This window comes from Neofelis nebulosa, chromosome 12 (genome assembly GCF_028018385.1).
Source record: "Neofelis nebulosa isolate mNeoNeb1 chromosome 12, mNeoNeb1.pri, whole genome shotgun sequence".
NCBI lineage: Eukaryota > Metazoa > Chordata > Mammalia > Carnivora > Felidae > Neofelis > Neofelis nebulosa.
In genome coordinates, this window is record NC_080793.1 from 66555870 (window position 1) to 66575230 (window position 19361).

At 41.0% G+C, this 19361-nt stretch overlaps 1 protein-coding gene across 16 annotated transcripts in view; it reads right to left on the reverse strand.

Annotated features, from left to right (window-relative positions):
* The window catches only part of AOPEP (aminopeptidase O (putative)), a 345091-nt gene that overhangs the window by 269489 nt on the left and 56241 nt on the right, over positions 1–19361 (reverse strand). For all 16 annotated transcript variants that reach the window (XR_009251735.1, XR_009251737.1, XR_009251738.1 and 13 more), the window contains exon 4: positions 2838–2991. Coding sequence is in view for 12 of the 16 variants with exons in the window: in XM_058695511.1 (XP_058551494.1) it covers positions 2838–2991 (154 nt within the window). In the remaining 4 variants the exon portion in view is untranslated. The remainder of the gene's footprint in view (positions 1–2837; positions 2992–19361) is intronic.

Below are 19361 nucleotides of genomic sequence, written 5' to 3' on the forward strand. Positions count from 1 at the left end.
GCACTTCAGAGTACCTTTGTTGGCAAACGTAGCATGGAGCCAGAGATTTAATGGATAAAAACACAAAGCTACCCTCTGATGACTAAAGACAGCACACATGAAGCACGCAGCCAGGGAAGGATTAAGCAAATGCAAGCTATTATTTTATCAGCAGTACATTTTTGATAGACAAGCACAGTGATAAATGAAGGGAAAACTTAGTCATAGCATGTCAGACATGGAAGGGAGTGTGGGAAGGACTCCGTTCCTCAGGCCTCTCCACACAAGGACATGCTCCCCTGGAGTGGCACCTCTGACCTCTCTCCAGCTGCTCTGATTGGCTTGGCCACTCTGGGCTGCCTCTTTTCCTATCTGCTTGCCCACAGACGGTGTACTTTTTGGCCAAGAGGCAGGCTGCGTGTATCTGTGTTGTGGAGGCCAGAAGCAGTCCAGGTAGGCAGGTAACTGGACGGGTAAGTTTGTCTAGTTTGGAAATGGAGTATTAGAAAGCCCACTGTGACTGTATACCTGAGTATTCCCAAGTCCAGCTTCTGTCAGTAACAAAACCTTTACTGTGCTCTTCTTCTATGGTGTCTCAGCTGGCTATAAACTCTAAAGGACAACATCCCCTTCCCCTGAACCCCAACGGGAATTTCAGATGCCATCTCTTCCCAGAATGCCCAATGGAAATGGCCATGGCTTCCTCCTTCACAATTACGGGCATAAAGTGAAAAGCCATCTCCGCTGCTATGGGCAGTAGAAAGAGCACATAAGAAGTGGTCCTGCCCACTCCCCAACCTCGTATCCCTGGGAATATGGCTAGAAGGAAAAAATAACAAATGTCTTTCTTTGCCTTGCACTACAGGGCACGGTTTTCAACTGCACACCTCCTCTAACAGTCAAGCAGCCCTGAGGCTGTAGGTGAAGAGCACAGTGCTTCTTCATCATGAAGAATTTGACAACCCCAAGCAAAGTCTTTATTCTACAGAGAAGCACAGTACAGCTTTGCCCCAGGAAACCTACCCAACCAGTAGGGACAGCACCCTCATGCTCAAAGGCAGAATTCTCAATTTCTGTCTTCCGTTCTAAGGCGACTCATTCCAATCAATAAGAGTGACTCAGACATGGCAGTGACTCTCCAGGTGGGAAGGTGGATCAGACTCCAAGTAAGGCATGGACATTATACACAGTTTTTAAAACTCCCCAGGAAAGATTCTGAATCACTTCTATAGGGGATCAAGCCCAGATGGGAATCCAGGTGTTGTAACTCAGTAGAGATATGAACACGGACATATTGCTGTCTAAAACCTCAATACCTTTATCTATAAAATGGAGATAATAAAGCCTATCTATCTTATAGGCTTATCCTCAGGACTAATCAAGATGACATTTAAGTCAAGACTTTTCCTGATTTCAAGCATCCAATGACTTCTCTATCATTTTGGGATAGGCTAGGGTATGTTGCAATAACAAACATCCTCAGTGTTTCAGTAGCTTAACAACAGAAAAAAGTTTATTTCTTGCTCCTAACAAGTCCACTGAGGATCGCATTAACTCTCTAGAGCACCTGTCCTCCCTATGCAGAAATTTTGCCACCCAAAACAGAGTGGGCCACATTGGCCTACTCTGAGCTCAGTGGCAGGAAAGGGTCTCACGTGCAAGTAAGTATTCCCACGTGAAAGTAATATGTGTCACTTCTATCCACAACTCTCCTCTTCCCAAGAGTGCATAAGTAAAATCCAATAAGCAATCTAGGATACTGTGTATAGCTCAGGGAAGACTAGTCCAAAATAGGCAAGTTACTAAGCAGGAAGTGGAAATCCCTTCTATTCCTCCAAAAAGCAAAATGCAAGTGGTAAGACATGATTGTCATAGGAGAGGGCTCAATGGCTTTATGTCCTAACAGTACCAACCACCACTGCAACCACTGCAGTAAGAGTGAAAACAACATGGCAAAACACAACCAACACAAGGGAATTTGCACTAAAAGCGTGTCTTGGTTGGTTTACCAACCTGGGCTTTCTCTACCAGAAGGTACTGGACATAGTGACTGTGTATAAACAGGAAAAGTGGTTAAACTAAGCTGGGTGTACAAGTCCCAGGAATGAAGCATGATGCAATAATGCACAATTTGGACACTTCGTACCTCCTACGTCCATTCCCTTCCTCCCTTTTGGTTCTCAAAGCTAGAAACAGTTGAAGGTCTGGGGAAGCTGCAAGTGAATATCCAATGGCCTATGCTGATTTTTAAACACTTTAAACTGATTTTCTCTGGTCCACTTTGAAAAAGAAGGAATCACTACTCAAGTTAATGGAGTCCTAACCCAGGAGGTTACTTGTAACCATGACCTTGTGACAAGCTACCTTGTGTCCTGTGCTCCAAAGCAGACTGACAAGCCCCACTGATGGAGGGCCACCCCTACAAACGCACTGCTAACAGCAGTCCTTGGAACGAAAACAGTAGAGTGGCCTACGAAGTAATCCAGCAGACAAGCAACTCCTCTTTATTGTGTTTTTGACCAAATTGGCATTGAAAACCAAAATTAAAAAGTGTAGAAGGAGGGAAGGCATTGAATCTGAGGATTCTGTTGACTTAACCAAACACATAAAAATATTTCACCTGACTTCACAGAGGATTTCATATATACTTCTTTTCTTTTCTTTCTTTCTGCATAAACAATATGCCCACATTTCTGCCTCTCAACTCCCTTTCCCTCCCAGTAGGGTTTTCCTGCTTTGATTAATCATATTTTGGTTTAGTTTCTCAGCAGGGATGACTCACATTCCCAGTGCTTGGAATAAATGCATCATACTGCTCCCTTAAGTGTTTGTTTTTCAGCAAGTTCCCAAATACGAACCTGAAGTCAGCCTCGGAAGGTGACAGAGATCTCTCTGCTGCCAGATCATTGGATGAGCAGGTCTCTGGCTTCATTTCTGTCCAGGATCCCACTGCGATTGTGAAGGTGGAGGCCGGCATTGGCATGGTTACATAGTAATGCCAGCTTGAGCACCCTATAAACAGAAGGAGAAAATCCATAATGAGGCCAATGAATGGTTCTGGACGTCACTCTGTACCTTTTCGCTTTAGGCACTTAAAGAATTTGTGTGATAAGATGACATGAGCTACTCCTGGAGATGGGTCATATCTACTGAAGGGGCATCACTGCAGTTCTCAGGCAGAGCCTAGAGGGATGACGGTTTCAGGGCAGCTAAGGAAGTTTGTATCTCCTTAAAGACCAGGGATCAGTTTGAAGCACTTCAAGTGAGGCTATAAATAAAGGGTGGCACTTGAGATGGTCACGTAAGGGCTACAAACACATAAAGGGCACAGGCTGTATGCTGCTATAGAAACAAGAACATCTTTTGTTCATACATATTGCCTAGAGCAGTGTTTGGCATAAAAAAAGATGCTTTGCTGAATACATAGATGAAGAAACTAACACATGAATGATCACTACTGTGCTGCTAAACTATTTTGTCTAAATTCAATTTAAGTCCATCTAAAATGGATATGGTAGAGAATGGAGAGACCAGGGAAGGAAGATACCTGGGTTTTAGTCCCAACTCTGAAACTAATTAGCTGTGGAAGCTTAGGTTTATCCCTTATCCTTTTTATCTGTACAGGTATTGGGCTCCTCCCCCATTCCTTAAGGAGCAGATGAAAACCAGGCCTAGAGAGTTTCAGGGGAGCCAAGGACTCCCAGCTAGTTTGTAACAGGCCTGGAATTTCAGCTGAGGCTCCCCACCCCAGCCAAGGGTGTGTGTTCCACTTAGGCCAAAACATAGTGAAGGTGTTTACAAAAAAAACAAATGACTGATAGTTTATAACACTATACTTCTTACTTCTACGATGGGAAAATGCTTTCACTGTTTCTGATATCTGAATGCACCCTACAACCTGATCTAATACAGTATTTTTTTTTTTTCCTGAGCATCTGCTATAAATTGATGATGTGCTTAAGGAGAATTCATATCACCTCTTGTTATGGAACACACTTCTCCTTTCCTCATGTTCCATGTAGGGAACTTCCATTACTCAACTAGCCCTAGCCTTTCTTTCAGCCCCATACTAATTCTTTTGCAGGAGCTATTCTTGTCATTCTTTTTTTAAAGTAAATGTATTTTTTTTAACGTTTATTTATTTTTGAGACAGAGAGAGACAGAGCATGAACAGGGAGGGGCAGAGAGAGAGGGAGACACAGAATCTGAAACGGGCTCCAGGCTCTGAGCTGTCAGCACAGAGCCCGACATGGGGCTCGAACTCACAGACTGTGAGATCATGATCTGAGCCAAAGTCGGACACTTAACCAATTGAGCCACCCAGGCGCCCCTTTGTCATTCTTGTTAAAAGTTTTAGAGGGCCATACACTCATGGAGTGGCCTGTGATTGTCCAATATGATCAGTGAGTGGATAAGATGTCAAATTCAGAGTCAAATAGTTAACATGCCCACATTGGCCAGCAGACCTAACATGACATTTTTCAAAGTGTTTTTTTTACCTGTAAAAATCAATAATAAAGGTTAGATTTCGATCTCCCTATGCTTGTCTTCTCTGTCTCTCAACTCATTTGAAACTCCAAAAGCTAGAGGGGTCATTATTTATTATCCCCTGAAACTACCAACTCAGATCCAAAGAAACAAAATTTTAGGGGCACCTGGTTGACTCAGTCAGTGGAGCACAGAACTCTTGATCTTGGGGTTGTAAGTTAAAGCCCCACGTTGGGTGTAAAGATTACTTAAAAATAAAATCTGGACCAGCTGGGTGGCTCAGTCAGTTAAATGTCCAACTCTTGATTTTGGCTTGTATCATGATCTCATGGCTTGTGGGATAAAGCCCTGCATCGGGCTCTGTGCTAACAGCAGAGCTCTCTCTCTCTCTCTCTCTCTCTCTCTGCCCCTCCTCCCACTTGCACGCGCCCGTTCTCTCTCAAAATATACTTAACATAAAATCCTGGGGCACCTGGGTGGCTCAGTCAGTTGAGCGACCGACTTCGGCTCAGGTCACGATCTCACGGTTTGTGAGTTCGAGCCACGTGTCGGGCTCTGTGCTGACAGCTCAGAGCCTGGAGCCTGCTTCTGATTCTGTGTCTCCCTCTCTCTCTGTCCCTCCCCTGCTCGTGCTCTGTCTCTGTCTCAGAAATAAATAAACATTAAAAAAATAATAATAAAATCTTTTTTTTTTATGTTTGTTTATTTTTGAGAGAGTTCAAACCATGAACCGTGAGATTCATGACCTAAGCCAAAGTCAGATGCTTAACCGACTGAGTCACCCAGGCACCCCAAAATAAAATAAAATCTTAAGAAAAAAATTTAAATAGAAAACAAAGGTTTAAACATAAAGAAGAACTATGATATCAAGTTTGAATAAGTATGATAGGACATGAAGTTTGGAAGTCACTGGAGGAGATATTTGATGAAAGAATATAGAAGGGCACACTCAGAACTACTGGAAACCCATCACAGAGGCAGCCATGCTCCCAAACCTGTTTGTAAGTTCATCCTGCTTCTGGAGTCAGAACGGCCACTCTAAGAAGCTGAAGGCACACTCCTCTTTAAAGAGACAACCAAATCCAGTGATGTTGGAGCCAATCTGGTGATATGTGTAGCTTCTACTCAGCTTGAAAGAAAGCCACAGCTTTAAAGAGAACAGCTGCTCTGATCCCCAGCCAGTAAGAAGAGGGTAGAGACAGTCACAGCAGACCTAATAAAAGCATGACATGGACTCAGCAGGACACGCTGCACCGAGCCCACCTCCCTCGTTTTTCTACCTTCCCTTAACTACCTCATTCCCTGCAACCTGATGCCGCCCCATGGTTGCTCCATGAAGACCTTCAGTTTGGACTGAACACGATGAGAGGTTGAGGGAAGGCTGGAGATGAAAGAAGAGGAAAGGAGTTGTGGGTGAGGAACTAAATCTTTGGAACAGCCTCAGTTTAAAAGAAAAATCTTGACTAACAAAATTCTCTTAATCAAAGGGCTGTGGTCTGGTCATGCTTTCTGTGATGTACACTTTGCAGTGTTTACCGTGGGCCACTGAATTTTCCTTTTAAAAACTTCAGACACTGGGCATTTGATAAATAGCAATGGTGAGGCTTTCAGGTAAAAATGGAAGACTGAACACATGAAGCTACTTTTGCTTCCTCCCAAAGCCCAATTAAAGGACAGTAAAAGGATTTTTTTTTTAAGATTTTAAAAATTTTTAAGTAATCTCTACACCCAACATGGGGCTCGAACTCACAATGTCAAGATCAATAGTTGCACACTCCAATGACTGAGCCAGACAGGCACCCCGTAAAAGGATTTAAAAAAAAAAAATCCATACACCAAGAAGAACAGGGAGAATAAAATAGGAGACAGGAGCTGCAAAATACTGGAAGCTACCATGCGGATGGAGGCAGGGCTAATGACGCAGCCGATCTGAATCCTGAGTTGGCAACGGAGAAAGACAAGAGCCACCTCATTTTATCCTCTAGAAACCCCAGAAAGCTGGGGGTGGAAGAAGCACAAAACTAAGCAGGCCTGGCTGAATGACCATCTAAGAAGGGCTTAGATCCCCAGATGGACTCCCCTACTCCACACACCTGTGCTAGTTCCCCCCCACACTGCCCCCCACAACACCCCAGCAAATAACTGGAGATTTGTTTTCTATAGAGAGTAAGAGAGAAGGCCTCTAGACTGGGGGGGGCTGTGGGTGGGGGTGGGGAAGAAGGGAGGAAACCGGCACAGTTGAAGGCAAATGAATGGGATTAGATGAACATATGCATATCAGATGCTGAGACCAGCCAGCCAGCTTCTCATTTGGTTCCCAGAGTGCAGGCAATCAGTCTTTTACCCTCCAGGCAGAGGAATGAAAAAGCTGAACAGCCCAAGAGAAGGCAACTAAGGAGACTTAAGTTGGAGGTGTCCTATGATCAGCCTATGGTGAAGCTAGCTCACAGCTGAGAAGCCCTACGTGGGCACAGAGCTTCCGGTCAGTATTTTAGTCCCTACTCCTGAATGCCTACAGACAAATCAAGCACCTCTAGGACATCTAGAAAGCCTCTGACGTGAAACAGAGATGAAAACGAGCAACTTGAAGGTCAGTGGTCTTGTGAGGAGAAGAAAACTTCAAAGAACACCAAACATACACCCACTAAGTATACACTGCTAAGTATTGCAGTGCTGAAATAAGAAGAGTATAATATAAAAAAGGAGCATTCCAAAGTAAAGAGAATTAAAACCACGATAGAAGAAAAGAAAAATTCAATAAAGGTGTGAGATGGAATGGAAAGCTGAGGAAATCTCCCAAAAAGTAGCAAAAGAAGAAAGGAAAAAAAAAAAAAAAGAGGGAAAAATAGAAACCAGTTCCGCAGGCCCAATATCCAAGTAATAGAAGCTCCAGAAAAAGACAACAGAGAAAAGAGAAAGGGAAAAAAAATCATCAGTTAAAAAATTTGAGAAGATTTCCTCAAATTTAAGGGGCCATGAGTTTCCAGATTGAAAGGGCACATAACCCAGGACACTAGATACAAATCAATCCACATCAAGATACATCATTTTGAAATTTAGAACCCTAGGGACAAAGACAAGATTCCACAAGCTTCCAAAAAGAAGGAAAAAAAATCAACATATAATAAGGACATTTTCAGACATGCAGTTTCACAAAAAATTCACCTCCCACGTATCCTATTCTCTGGAAGCTACTTAAGTATGTAAAATATGCTTCACAAAGATATAGTAAACCAAGAGGAAGGCAGACAAGCCAATACAAGAGAGAAGCACAGGGAATCTGTAGACTAATGGAGAAGGGTGATCCCAGGCGCCAACTATGCACCCAGCAGAGAGGGTAACCCAGCTCTTCAGCAGATTCCAGGACCCTGGGAAAGACTGCTTCAGGAGGAAATTGATAGGCAACTTGATGTATTCGAGCACCTTAGAAGATTGAAACAACTTTCAACACCTCTAGGGTTGGTAAATACTAAGCAAATAGGAAAAACAAACAATAAAACAATGATTAACGCCATGAAAAACTAACATGTTGTACAGAAACAATAACATAATCAAAGCTGTACAAGACTCAGCTTCTAAGAACATAGATATAATGATGTGAAGAACATTGATCTAATCAAGGTTATGAAATTTATTACATCAGGACGATGGGATTTGGGGAAGGGGGTATGTGTGTTACGAGGGCATGGAGAGAGCTAAATCCTCACCTGCCAGAGTGGGAAGATCAACCCTGAACAGTCCTGCATCTTACTGAACAACATGGACATATATATCAGATAATCAGCTAAAAGATGTGAAAGGGGTTACTTCTGAAACAGAAGAAATACAGTAGAGGTATTTTGGGGAGGAGTATAATAAACCCAATAGAACTATTTCACTCTTTGAATATGTGCCTTTTTAGTATAAAAAAATAAAAATAATCAGTCAACTAATGAAAAAAGAACAATATTTTTGGTCCTAAGGTTATACTGAAATGATAACATACAACTCAGAAGTAAGAGGCAATTTAGAGATAAGGAAGAGGTACTAACCTATTAGAAAGTCCTTCTAAGAATAAAGCACTGGCAATGACTCTTTGGATATGACATGAAAAGCATAAGCAACAAAAGCAAAACTAGACAAGCAGGACTACATCAAACTAAAAAGCTTCTGCACAGAAAAAAAAAATAAAACAACCCACAAAAATCATCAACAAAATCAAAGGGCAACCTACAGATTTGCAAACCACCTATCTGATAAGGAATTAATATCCAAAACATATAAGGAACTCCTACAAATCAACAGCAAAAAATACGATTAAAAATGAGTAAAGAACCTGGATAGACATTTTTCCAAAGATATTCAAATCACCAACAGGTACATGAAACCACGCTCAACATCACTAGTCATCAGGGAAATGCAAATCGAAACAACAGTGAGAGATCACCTCCCACCTGCCAGAATGGCTACTATCAAAAAGTCAAGAAACAACAAGTTTTGGTGAGAATGTGGAACAAGGAAAGGGGCCTGTTGTGCACTGTTACTGGGAGTGTAAATTGGTGCAGCCCTGTGGAAAAGAGTATAGAGGTTCCTCAAAAAAATTAAAAATAAAACTAACATACGATCCAGCACTTCTTCTTCTGGGTTTGTGCCTGAAGAAAATGAAATCACTATCTCAAAGAGATTTCTACACTCCTATGTTCATTGCAATGTTCTTTACAAAGGCCAAGGCATGGAAACAACCTAAGTGTCCATCGACACATGAATGGATAAAGAAAGTGAAGTATACGTGCACAACGGAATACTACTTGCCATAAAAAAAGAAGGAAATCCCGCCATTTTGACAACATGGGTGGACCTTGGAGGCATTATCCTAAGTAAAACACATCAGACAGAGAAAGACAAATACTGAATGACCTCACATATTTGTGGAATCTAAAAAAATCATCAAACTCACAGAGACAGATTATAAATTGGTGGCTGCCAGGGGTTGGGGGGCAGGGGAGGTGGCAGAGAAATGGGTGAAGGTGGTCAAAGGAAACAAACTTCCAGTTACAAGATAAATAAGTTCACAGGGTGTAATGTACAGCAAGGTGACTACAGTTAACAATCCTGTATTGTATATGTGAAAGTTGATCAGAGAGTGGATCTTAAAAGTTCTTAAAACAAAAAAAATGTAATTACATGGGGTGATGGATGTGTTAACTAACATTATTGTGGTAATCATTTTGCGGTATATACAGATATCAAATCATGACGTTGTACACCGTAAGCAATGTTATATGTCAATTATATCTCAGTAAAGCTGAGAGGGAAAAGAGAGGAAACCGTGTACACAACAGGCTTTCTCCCTACACTCTGCATTGAAGTTTTGATCTGATGTTTACTGTCTCTTTGGTTCTTGTACCATACAACTGGCACATGGGCAAGAGGAGGCTTCTGGAAACAGCAAGAACTAGAACTGCTTTCCAGAGAGAACAGTGCTAATGGAATAAGTGGTTTCTGCTAGATGCTATGCAAGGTCACAGAGAGGGCCCAATCACATCCTGTCCCAGGGCCTTTACTGGAATGTCTGTATCCTAGAGGTGATGTGGGGAGGGCACTGGAAGCGATAAAGAGATGTGGCAGGGAAGAGGGAGAGATCAATGTGTTTGTTTTATTTTATTTTATTTTTTTCGGGCAGAAACCTTAACCGACCTGAAGTTTGGGAGTGAGATAGCAAAAGTGATAGCAGAACCTCAGTCAAGCCCAGCAAAAATATATCCAAACTGCCACTGCTCCCTTGTAGTCTTCTCTGAAGTTAAACAATGGAAAGAAAGGATTTGGGGGGCAGGGGCGGGATGTATTGAAAATATCACTCAAAAAAAAAAAAAATATCACTCAAACCCATATCTTAAATGTTCAAGATGATTTTCTTCTATATGATCCTCAGGATTTTTCATTTTTTAAGATTCTTAAAGTTCCTTTACTTAGTGGATGTCATTTAGAATAAACTGTTTCATATTTCGAGCCTTAACAGCAAAAAAGTTTCTCTAGGCTACCAAGTGATGGTTAAACAGGGGCGGATCAATGCGCTGGGCCAAATAAAAACTGGCTAGAAATGCGTTTCCCAAAGACCCTTGTTGGACCCTTCACAGAGGCTCCCCAAAGCTGTCCAGCCCTGGGCTTCTTGCCCAACCCTGGGTGAATGTTGGAGCAACTGCTGTGACAACTGAACGCTTTCAGTTCTCTGGGGGAGGTTTTTACTAGTTTCTTACTATGAGGGCATGTCTGGTAGAAAAGTCTCATTGGGGTTGTCTGTTAATGGATTATTCCACTGAGCCCAATCTTGTATGAAGACTGCCCACTGCCACAGGGAGCTAGCTGCTCAAGGAATACCTGATCTCATCTTCGAACCCAACGGCAAAAAATGCAAGTAACTAGGTGGAAATACTGCCCCAGAAAGCAGAGCATGCATTCCAAAGACAAAGAGAAATAATTTCTGGATTATCTATTGTTTGGGATAAGCCTACCTTGCAAAGGGAATTGATGAGAGCTTATTTCTTCTGAATATGTCCATTGATTGAGTTCCAGCTCTGGAATCTGACTGCTGGGGTCCAACTCCCTGAGCCACACTTACCAGTTTGGGCACATTGCTTAATCTCTCTATGCATCAGTTTCCTCATCTATAACAAGGGAATAATCATAGTATCTGCCTCATAGCATTATGTGAGGATTAAATTAGATAATATATATAGAAATCACTCGACATAGTAATTGGCACATAATAAGTGTTGAAGAAATGTTAACTGCTGTTGTCTTTACAACTACCTCCCCCTGTTGCTTGGGCTGACTGTCTGGAGACAGAGACAAAGAATGTTGAAGGTATGGCTGCCACATGTGCACCAAAGCCTGTGGCCTGATGAGGCCCACATATGGGGGTTTAAGGTTGAATGGCATTAAAACGCAGTGCACACAAAGCGATCCATTTAAAGGAGAATGACAGCCCAAAGGGGGCATCCTGTATGACTTCATATAGAATGGGCCATTTGGAGACTATTTAAATGGTGTTTACTTTAAATGAGCCATCCTCGATGAAACAGACAGTGAATGCCTTCATTTTCCTTTTTGATTCAATCCACTTGCCCTAGACTCCCTTGCTACACCAGCTGCAAAACAAAGAGAACACGCTGTACTTGAATTAACCCAGAGTTTTTCCTCTGCAAAGGCCAGAAGCCCATCACACCACTGGATGATTTCACGGCCAGGCCGGATTCATTAGCAAGACTAACAGGGAGGGGGGAGGTAGGAAGGGGCCCAGAGGAAGTGGCACTCCCTAACCAAGCAGGCTTGAGCAGCCACCCATCTTGCCTCCCTTCTGGGCCTCCTCAGAAAGCTCCTGAATACCCCTTCACCACCTCCTCAAACTGGAACTTACTAAGGGTGGAAAATTCTTATACTCCGATGGTCTCACGAGTAAGACAGATACATCATATCAAGTATTGTTCTTATGATCACAATAGCAGCTGCTATAAGATCCAAATAGACCTGTTCGTGTCCAGAACGGAATTGAAATTTTCTTTGAAGATGATTGTATTTTTTGTAGGTATGATAAGGATTTGAAATAGGTCACTTTTTAAATCATAAGAGGCAGTTCAAAATTTAGTTTTAAAAATTCTTATAACTGGAGTGTTAAAACAATTCCCTTAATTATTTTCTTATTTATCACATTTTAAAACACCGTCCTATGAATAGTTTTAAAGGTTCAGTCTTCCTCCATAAGAAGAGGAAAGAGGAAAAAGGAAGAATTTGATGGAATCAGCCCATGGAGGCAGAAAGAACTTTTTTACACTAAGCCTGTAAAAAACCTTGCTCATTATTTGGAAAGATCACTTTTATAAAAAGAAAACCAGAAGAAAATTAAGATACTGTAGTCATTTTGACACATCAATTATGCCCACGAATAGTAAATTAAATACAAAATATATGGAAAGTCATTATCCTATTCTTAGGGGAGTCTTGGAAATACAAAACACACTGTAAAAATACAGCCACCCCATCCACAACCACCCTGCTTCTAGAGGCAAAGGCAGATAATTTATCTTTGCAAAGTTAAACATCTCACAGAATTTTTTTGTTATTTAAGGAGTTCTTGTTTTCCCTGAAAATTAAAACAGGCACTTAAATTCTTCCTATTAAAAGCTCTCACTTTATCTTTTAAACCCTTCCACTGTAGGTTAGACAAATAACATGAAGCATTAGGAAACATCAGATTGATACATGCTTTTACTTAACATATCGGGTTTCTTTCCTCAATTCTTCTGTAGCCCCTGCTTGTTTCCTACCTCACGACTGATTTTTTTTTCTCCAGCCCCTCTTCTTAATTTCAGAATTTCCTGCCCAAATTATTCCATGTATCAAGCTATTTTATGATTTTGCAGTATCTTTGTATTACAAATTAAAGGTGTATAGGAACACGTGTATAAAGGAAAATGTGTATTTTTAAGTGTAAGAGATAGTCACACCATACACAATGCGCAGGTTATATACGTGTTGTGTTTGTTTTTTTTTAATAATCACAGATACATGAAAAGGAGGGAAAGGTCCCGGTTTGGGTTGCTCTTCCTCTCTTGGCTTGCCGGTCCAGTGCTTGGGTCTTTCAGCAAACCCCAGCCCTTTCTCTTTCAGTACTTTTGAGCTGCTGAGTCTACACGTTCTGGTTTTATGAGCTAGTGCCACCCTCTTGAATACCCATGGCGTGACTGTCTTTCGTTAGTTCTTCTCTGCTGTTGCTCAAGGGCGGGAACTGGCACCAGAACAAAGGAGACAGTAAGAATGCCCTGGGCTGGTATGCACCGGCACTGCCTAACCAGGGCCAAGTGCCAGGTCATGCCACCACTTCTCAGGCACTGATGCCACCCAGCAGGGCTTCGGGTTTCCTTCCCCGCAACATGGTACTGCCTGCGGCACAGGACTCCCCGAAGAGAATGACCTTCAAGATCATTCTTGTGAACCAGGTAAAAGAGCGCCACCTACTGAACTGAGAACACAAGTACCTCCATTGGTTTTGAGGTTTCCCCTCGTGGTTAACGAATACCTAAAGGAATACATCGCATTTCACCAGGCTTGTTATTCCACATCTCACCCACCATTCTGACCTGTGACACAGATTACCCAGTTCCCCTTAAACTTAAGTACAAAATGGGTCAGCAAACCAGGCACCAAATCATACTGCTGCAGATGGTCACAGGTACACTTGAGAACTTTATTCACATGAGAAAATTCATGAATGTCAAGCCTAAGACAAAAATCCATAGCAAAAAGAATTGGTCCATGCCTATTGTAATCATCATTACCCAAAAGACATCATGATGACTTCCCATATGCCAAATATGGTAAGTACAGCACTAGGAGGGCAAGCAAGAGCCAGTCAGAAGCAAGTCACAATGAAAAGAATGAATGGACAAAGATTTAGAAAGTGCTGAGACATGATGTGAGGCCTTAAAGTGAGGGATGTAACAGAGCACAACACTGTCTCGATCACCAGGAGCTTTCTAAAGAGAAAAAGGTGAATGCATTCACTCTGTACTCCTATCCCTTGAAACATATGTATGTGTGCTAGCTCAGAATACAGTTTCCTCAGTTCTAGAAACAATGAGCTTTCTCTACGTTGCATTCTCTCTTTGTGGTGAAAACTCTTAATCATAACCATTCCTAAACGTCTTTTACTTTATCATTTCCTTATACGTAATTCCTGGTTGCATACTGTGGGAGCAGTCTAAGTAGTATTGCTCATTTTGAGCCATCAAGAGGAAAGAAAGTTGGCTTTCAATTGCACACAGGAGGGTCTGGACCCTGAAATCCTGGCTTTTTCCTGGAATTTCCCCACACAAAGTCAAGAGAGAGAATGTCAGAGACTTAGTCTATTGGGCAGGCCAGAGTAGCATTTTGCCCAGGATGAAGTAATGTCTACAGTTTCTTACTTTTGCACAGAAAAATGAAATCAGATACTATGCGAGGGCACATAGAGTTTTTAACACCTTTCTCTTGTTCATATGCTTCTTCTCCTACTTTTGTAAGCAGCTTAGGTTAGTTTTATTCATTTACATCAGGCTTTCCATGAAAAATAAGTGCAATGTTTTATTTATCTAGGAAGTAGGAATACACTAAATTAGACTCTACAAAAATAAAACTAAATTAGACTCTACAAAAATAAAATAAAACTAAACTAAACAAAAGAATTGCAGAACAGGGAAAAATAAGAATGTTGTGCCGTTCTTTTTTCTTTTATTATCTATTGAGCCTAGGAAAAAAGGCATAAACTCTAAACAGAAGCATAAGTACAGAAATGACCCCGAAATCTTTTTTGTTACTATTCAGTAGTGCTTTTAAATGCTCCTTCCATGAACTTCTATCTGATTATACAGAACACATTTTTTAAAGCAAGTATTGAGGACCTATTACATACAAAGCACTTTTGGGGGGCAATGGGTCTCTGTGCATAATAGTTGAGCTACATTTTGGCAGGCAACAGAGGCCAACCGTAACATACAAGCTAACATTTCTATCTGCCCAAATGAAATTATGCTGGGGAAGTTAAATAATAAAGGGGCCAAACTAGCCAATCTAAATCGATAGCTTTGATGTAGCCTTCTTGAAAAAAGGCTAGTGAGGGGCGCATGGGTGGCTCAGTGGGTTGGGTGTCCGACTTCGGCTCAGGTCATGATCTCGCGATCCGTGAGTTCGAGCCCCGCGTCGGGCTCTGTGCTGACAGCTCAGAGCCTGGAGCCTGTTTCGGATTCTGTGTCTCCCCCTCTCTCTCTGGCCCTCCCCTGTTCATGCTCTGTCTCTCTCTGTCTCAAAAATAAATAAACGTTAAAAAAAAAAAAAAAAGGCTAGTGACTTCTGAGCTAATAAAATTCTTATGATGGTCATCATGCTGCAATCTAAACCATTAGCCTTCTTTTTGTAAAGAGCGAAGAGGAATGATTTCCCTCCTGTAGCAAGGGCTCAGAGGTCCATCTTCTGATGTCTGTCCCCTGCCCAAAGGCTGCTGTCATTTCTGTTGCTGTTATCTGCCTCATTACATTATGCTGCTCCCAGGTGCTTTGCTTCTTTCAAGAAATCAGCTGGTGCCTGCCAAATGTGCTAATCACGCTGATGTGTCACTGTGATGGCAACTGTGACTTGGGGGCCCAGTTTTCCGCTCATGTTTTTGAGGGGAGCTCATCGTTTTAAAGGGCATTGTGCACAACAGAGTGGAGGACCTAGGAGACCACTCTACAATCTAGAAAACATAACTTAGAAAGGAAGTAGTATCATCTTGTAGCCACATACCCTTTTTCTCTAGGGAGCGCACAGAAATTTGGAGGCATTATTCCATCCTCAAGATAGCCATTTTGGAACTAGCAAAGAGCTTTGCTAGTACTCTTTTCCGGTTGTCCTTTGGAAAACCTCAGCTGTGGTCTGTAGGGGAACTGCAGTATTAGGTATTAGTATGAGTATTTTTCCTTGTCTCACTCAATCCTTTCTCAGTTTGAATTGGTAAAGTCTACTCCATGATATCACGTAAGTGTAAGTGGTATGAACATAAGCAAATCCCAGTAGGCATCTCCTTTATTACAACTCTGCCCTGAACTGGTTAATTCTGAAAAAAACATTCTCAGATATATTCCTGGAGGCATGAAAAATTTCCATGAAAATTTTAAAATCAATTCTTGTTCTAATTTTGATAATCTTTAAATAGACAATTATAGACAGATACGAAAGGGGTCAGAAGGCTTTTTTTCTGTAATAAGCTAGTTAATAAACATTTTAGGCTTTGCAGGCCATACAATCTTTATCACAATAGTTCACCTCTGCCACTGTAGCACGAAAGCAGCCATAGGCGATGGCCATGTTTCAGTAAAACTTTATTTACAAAAACAGATAGCAGGCCAGATTTGGCAAGCAGGCTGGATCATCCAGATATAACTGAGTACTGGTAAACAATTTCACAGTTTACATCTGCATTAGTGTATATGATTGCACAGGGACATGCAAAACTGCTTTAATTATTGAAAGATAACGAGAAAAGAACATAAGGATGTTTTTGGTGAATAAGGACTAGATGACATAATAGTATGCTGTGTAAACAAAAGCTTTACAACACGTGGAAGAAAAGCAGTGGAGGACAAGATCCTTGTGTGGCTCAGGGTAGAAGACGCACAATAATCTCAACAGAACCTTCATGGAGCTGTCCACACTACAGTTATAGTGAGGGGCAATTTCATTTCAGTGAAATAATAATCTTTTCATTAAATTAAGTTGCTAATTTGAATTTTATTGATTTAATAGTTTGGTCTATGTTTAGTTTATATTTGATTTTGGCTTTATAGATGTGTAAGAGTTACTACATAATAATAACATATATAACAAATATTATCGAAATATATAATAATAAATATACTGACCATATCACATATATCATAATAATATATATCAATAATATATCCATAATGTAATATAACATATATTATGTAAAAGTTTATACCCAGTCTTCCATTTATACTTTCTAAAATATCATTCTAAAACAAGTAATTTAAGTCAACTCCAGTGAATCAGGGGATTTTTTTTTCCCCTCTAAAAAGACAAATAATACTCAAGTTTGAGAAACACTGCCAAACACAGCCTTTATATCTGAACTGCAGAGCCAAATTATGAATGAGGAAGTATGTAGCCGTGGTGAAGTGGGAGGAGGGAGAGCCACACAGCATCTGAGGAAGTGTAGTTATCACAAGTAAACCACAATAGGCAGCCACAGAGGCTGGAGGAGTTCAGGTATCAGTGCCTGCTTGAGGCTGTGGCATTTCATATACTCAATCAATTCAGCATGTCACGGAACCACATAGGGAGGGTAGAAAAAGACCCTGTGTGAGCCCAGCAGAAGTTCATTAGACAACTTGCAAGAAGGCACCAGAGCCTGGATAAAGGAGCGGTGTGCTTTGTAACCTCTCCTGTGATTAACAGAGAGAGGGTTTTAGGCAGCATATAAGTAGACAGTGAATGGAATGCAGGGAAATCCATAGACTTTATCCTGTCGGTACATAGCAGAGAGGAAAGCCATGAACACTATTAAAAAACAAAAAACAAAAAACCTCAAAATAAAGGTCAAAGAAAACATTGTTCTAAGGACTCAGAGGAAGAACAAGACTTGGAAGTCAATTTACTAGACCCCAAACAAGTTCAGCAAACTGGCATTCCAATTATGATACGAGATATAACTTCTATTAAAAAAACAGTAAAAAACCACGCGAAGGCAACAGGCTGAGACAGTGTAACATAGTGAGATCAAAAGACAACAAAGTAATGAGATAAAAAAGATGAGGAAGGATTGCAAGAAACTGTTACAGAAACAACTTAATCTGTAATGGAATTACTACAGAACAAAACGTCTCTAAGGAAAATCAGTGTTATATTATAGACTACTAGTAAAAAATGAAAAGGCAAGCCATACAGACTGGAAGGGTGTATTTGCAATACATACATCGGACAGAAGGTTTGTATCTAGAGTATATAAAGTATTGTTACAATCTAATAATAAAAACAACCAAAAACCCACATTTAATAAATGAGTGAGTTGAAGAGATGTTTTTTTAAAGGAAGATATAGGAATGTACAATAAGCACATGAAAAGTTGCTCACCATCATTAGCCGTCAGAGAAATGTGAATTAAAGCCACAAGGAGAAGTTTTTTACCACCAGCTGGAGGGCTAAAATTAAAAGGACTGACAACACCACGTGTTCTGCTGGTGAAACAGAAAATGACTCCATCACTTTATAACTAGTCTGGCAGATACTTACAGAGTTAAAATATACATATATGATCCCACAATTCCACTCCACGATTACTCAGAAATAAAAACCTGTATCTGCAAAAAGACTTATAATTGAATGTCCACAGCATATGCTCTGTGATGGTCAAAAACAATTCAAATGTCTCTCACCAGGTGGGCAGATAAAACAAAAAACAAACAAACAAAAACCCGTGCAGTTCATTCATATAATGGGTGACTACTCATCAATTATCTTATTTAAAAAAACAAAAATGTTCTAAGCAAAGTCTACTCCCGACATGGGGCTCAAACTCACAACCTTGAGATTAGAGATATGCTCCACCGACTGAGCCAGTCAAGCCCCGCCCCCCCCCGCCACCAATTTCCTTAAAAGAGTAAAATATTGGGGCGCCTGGGTGGCTCAGTCAGTTGAGCGTCAGACTTCAGCTCAGGTCATGATCTCACGGTACGTGAGTTCAAGCCCCGTGTCAGGCTCTGTGCTGACAGCTCAGGGCCTGGAGCCTGCTTCGGATTCTTTGTCTCCCTCTCTCTCTGCTCTTCCCCTGCTCACACTCTGTCTCTCTCTCAAAAATAAAGATTAAAAAAAAATTTAATAAAAAAAATAATAAAAAAGTAAACTATTGACACCAACAACAATAAACTCACAAACATGCAGAGCAAAAGCAGCCCAACATGAAAGAATAAGTCCATTTATGTGAATCCACAGGAGAGGCAGAGATATGGAAATCAGAGCAGTGGGAGACTGGTGTGCGGCTGGGGAGAAATGACTTAAGGAGAGATGGCAAAGGCACGGGGAATTACCAGGGGAACAGAAAGAGTCTATGTCTTCATAGGGGGGCTGATTAATTACACAGAGATATATATTTGTCACACCTCATGAACAAGGCTTAAATGAACAAGGTATAATACAAAAACAAAATATAAAGATAATTATCAGTCCCAAACCACAAACTGTATTAATTAAAACTGGGGAATGTGGATGAGGGAAGAGGAGAGAAGTAAATGCTCATTAAATTTATTATTTGATAAAGAGTGAAGTCAAGAGCTATCAGTTGACTAAATTGTGAAACATCCATTTACAGAATACTCTGTAGTCATAAA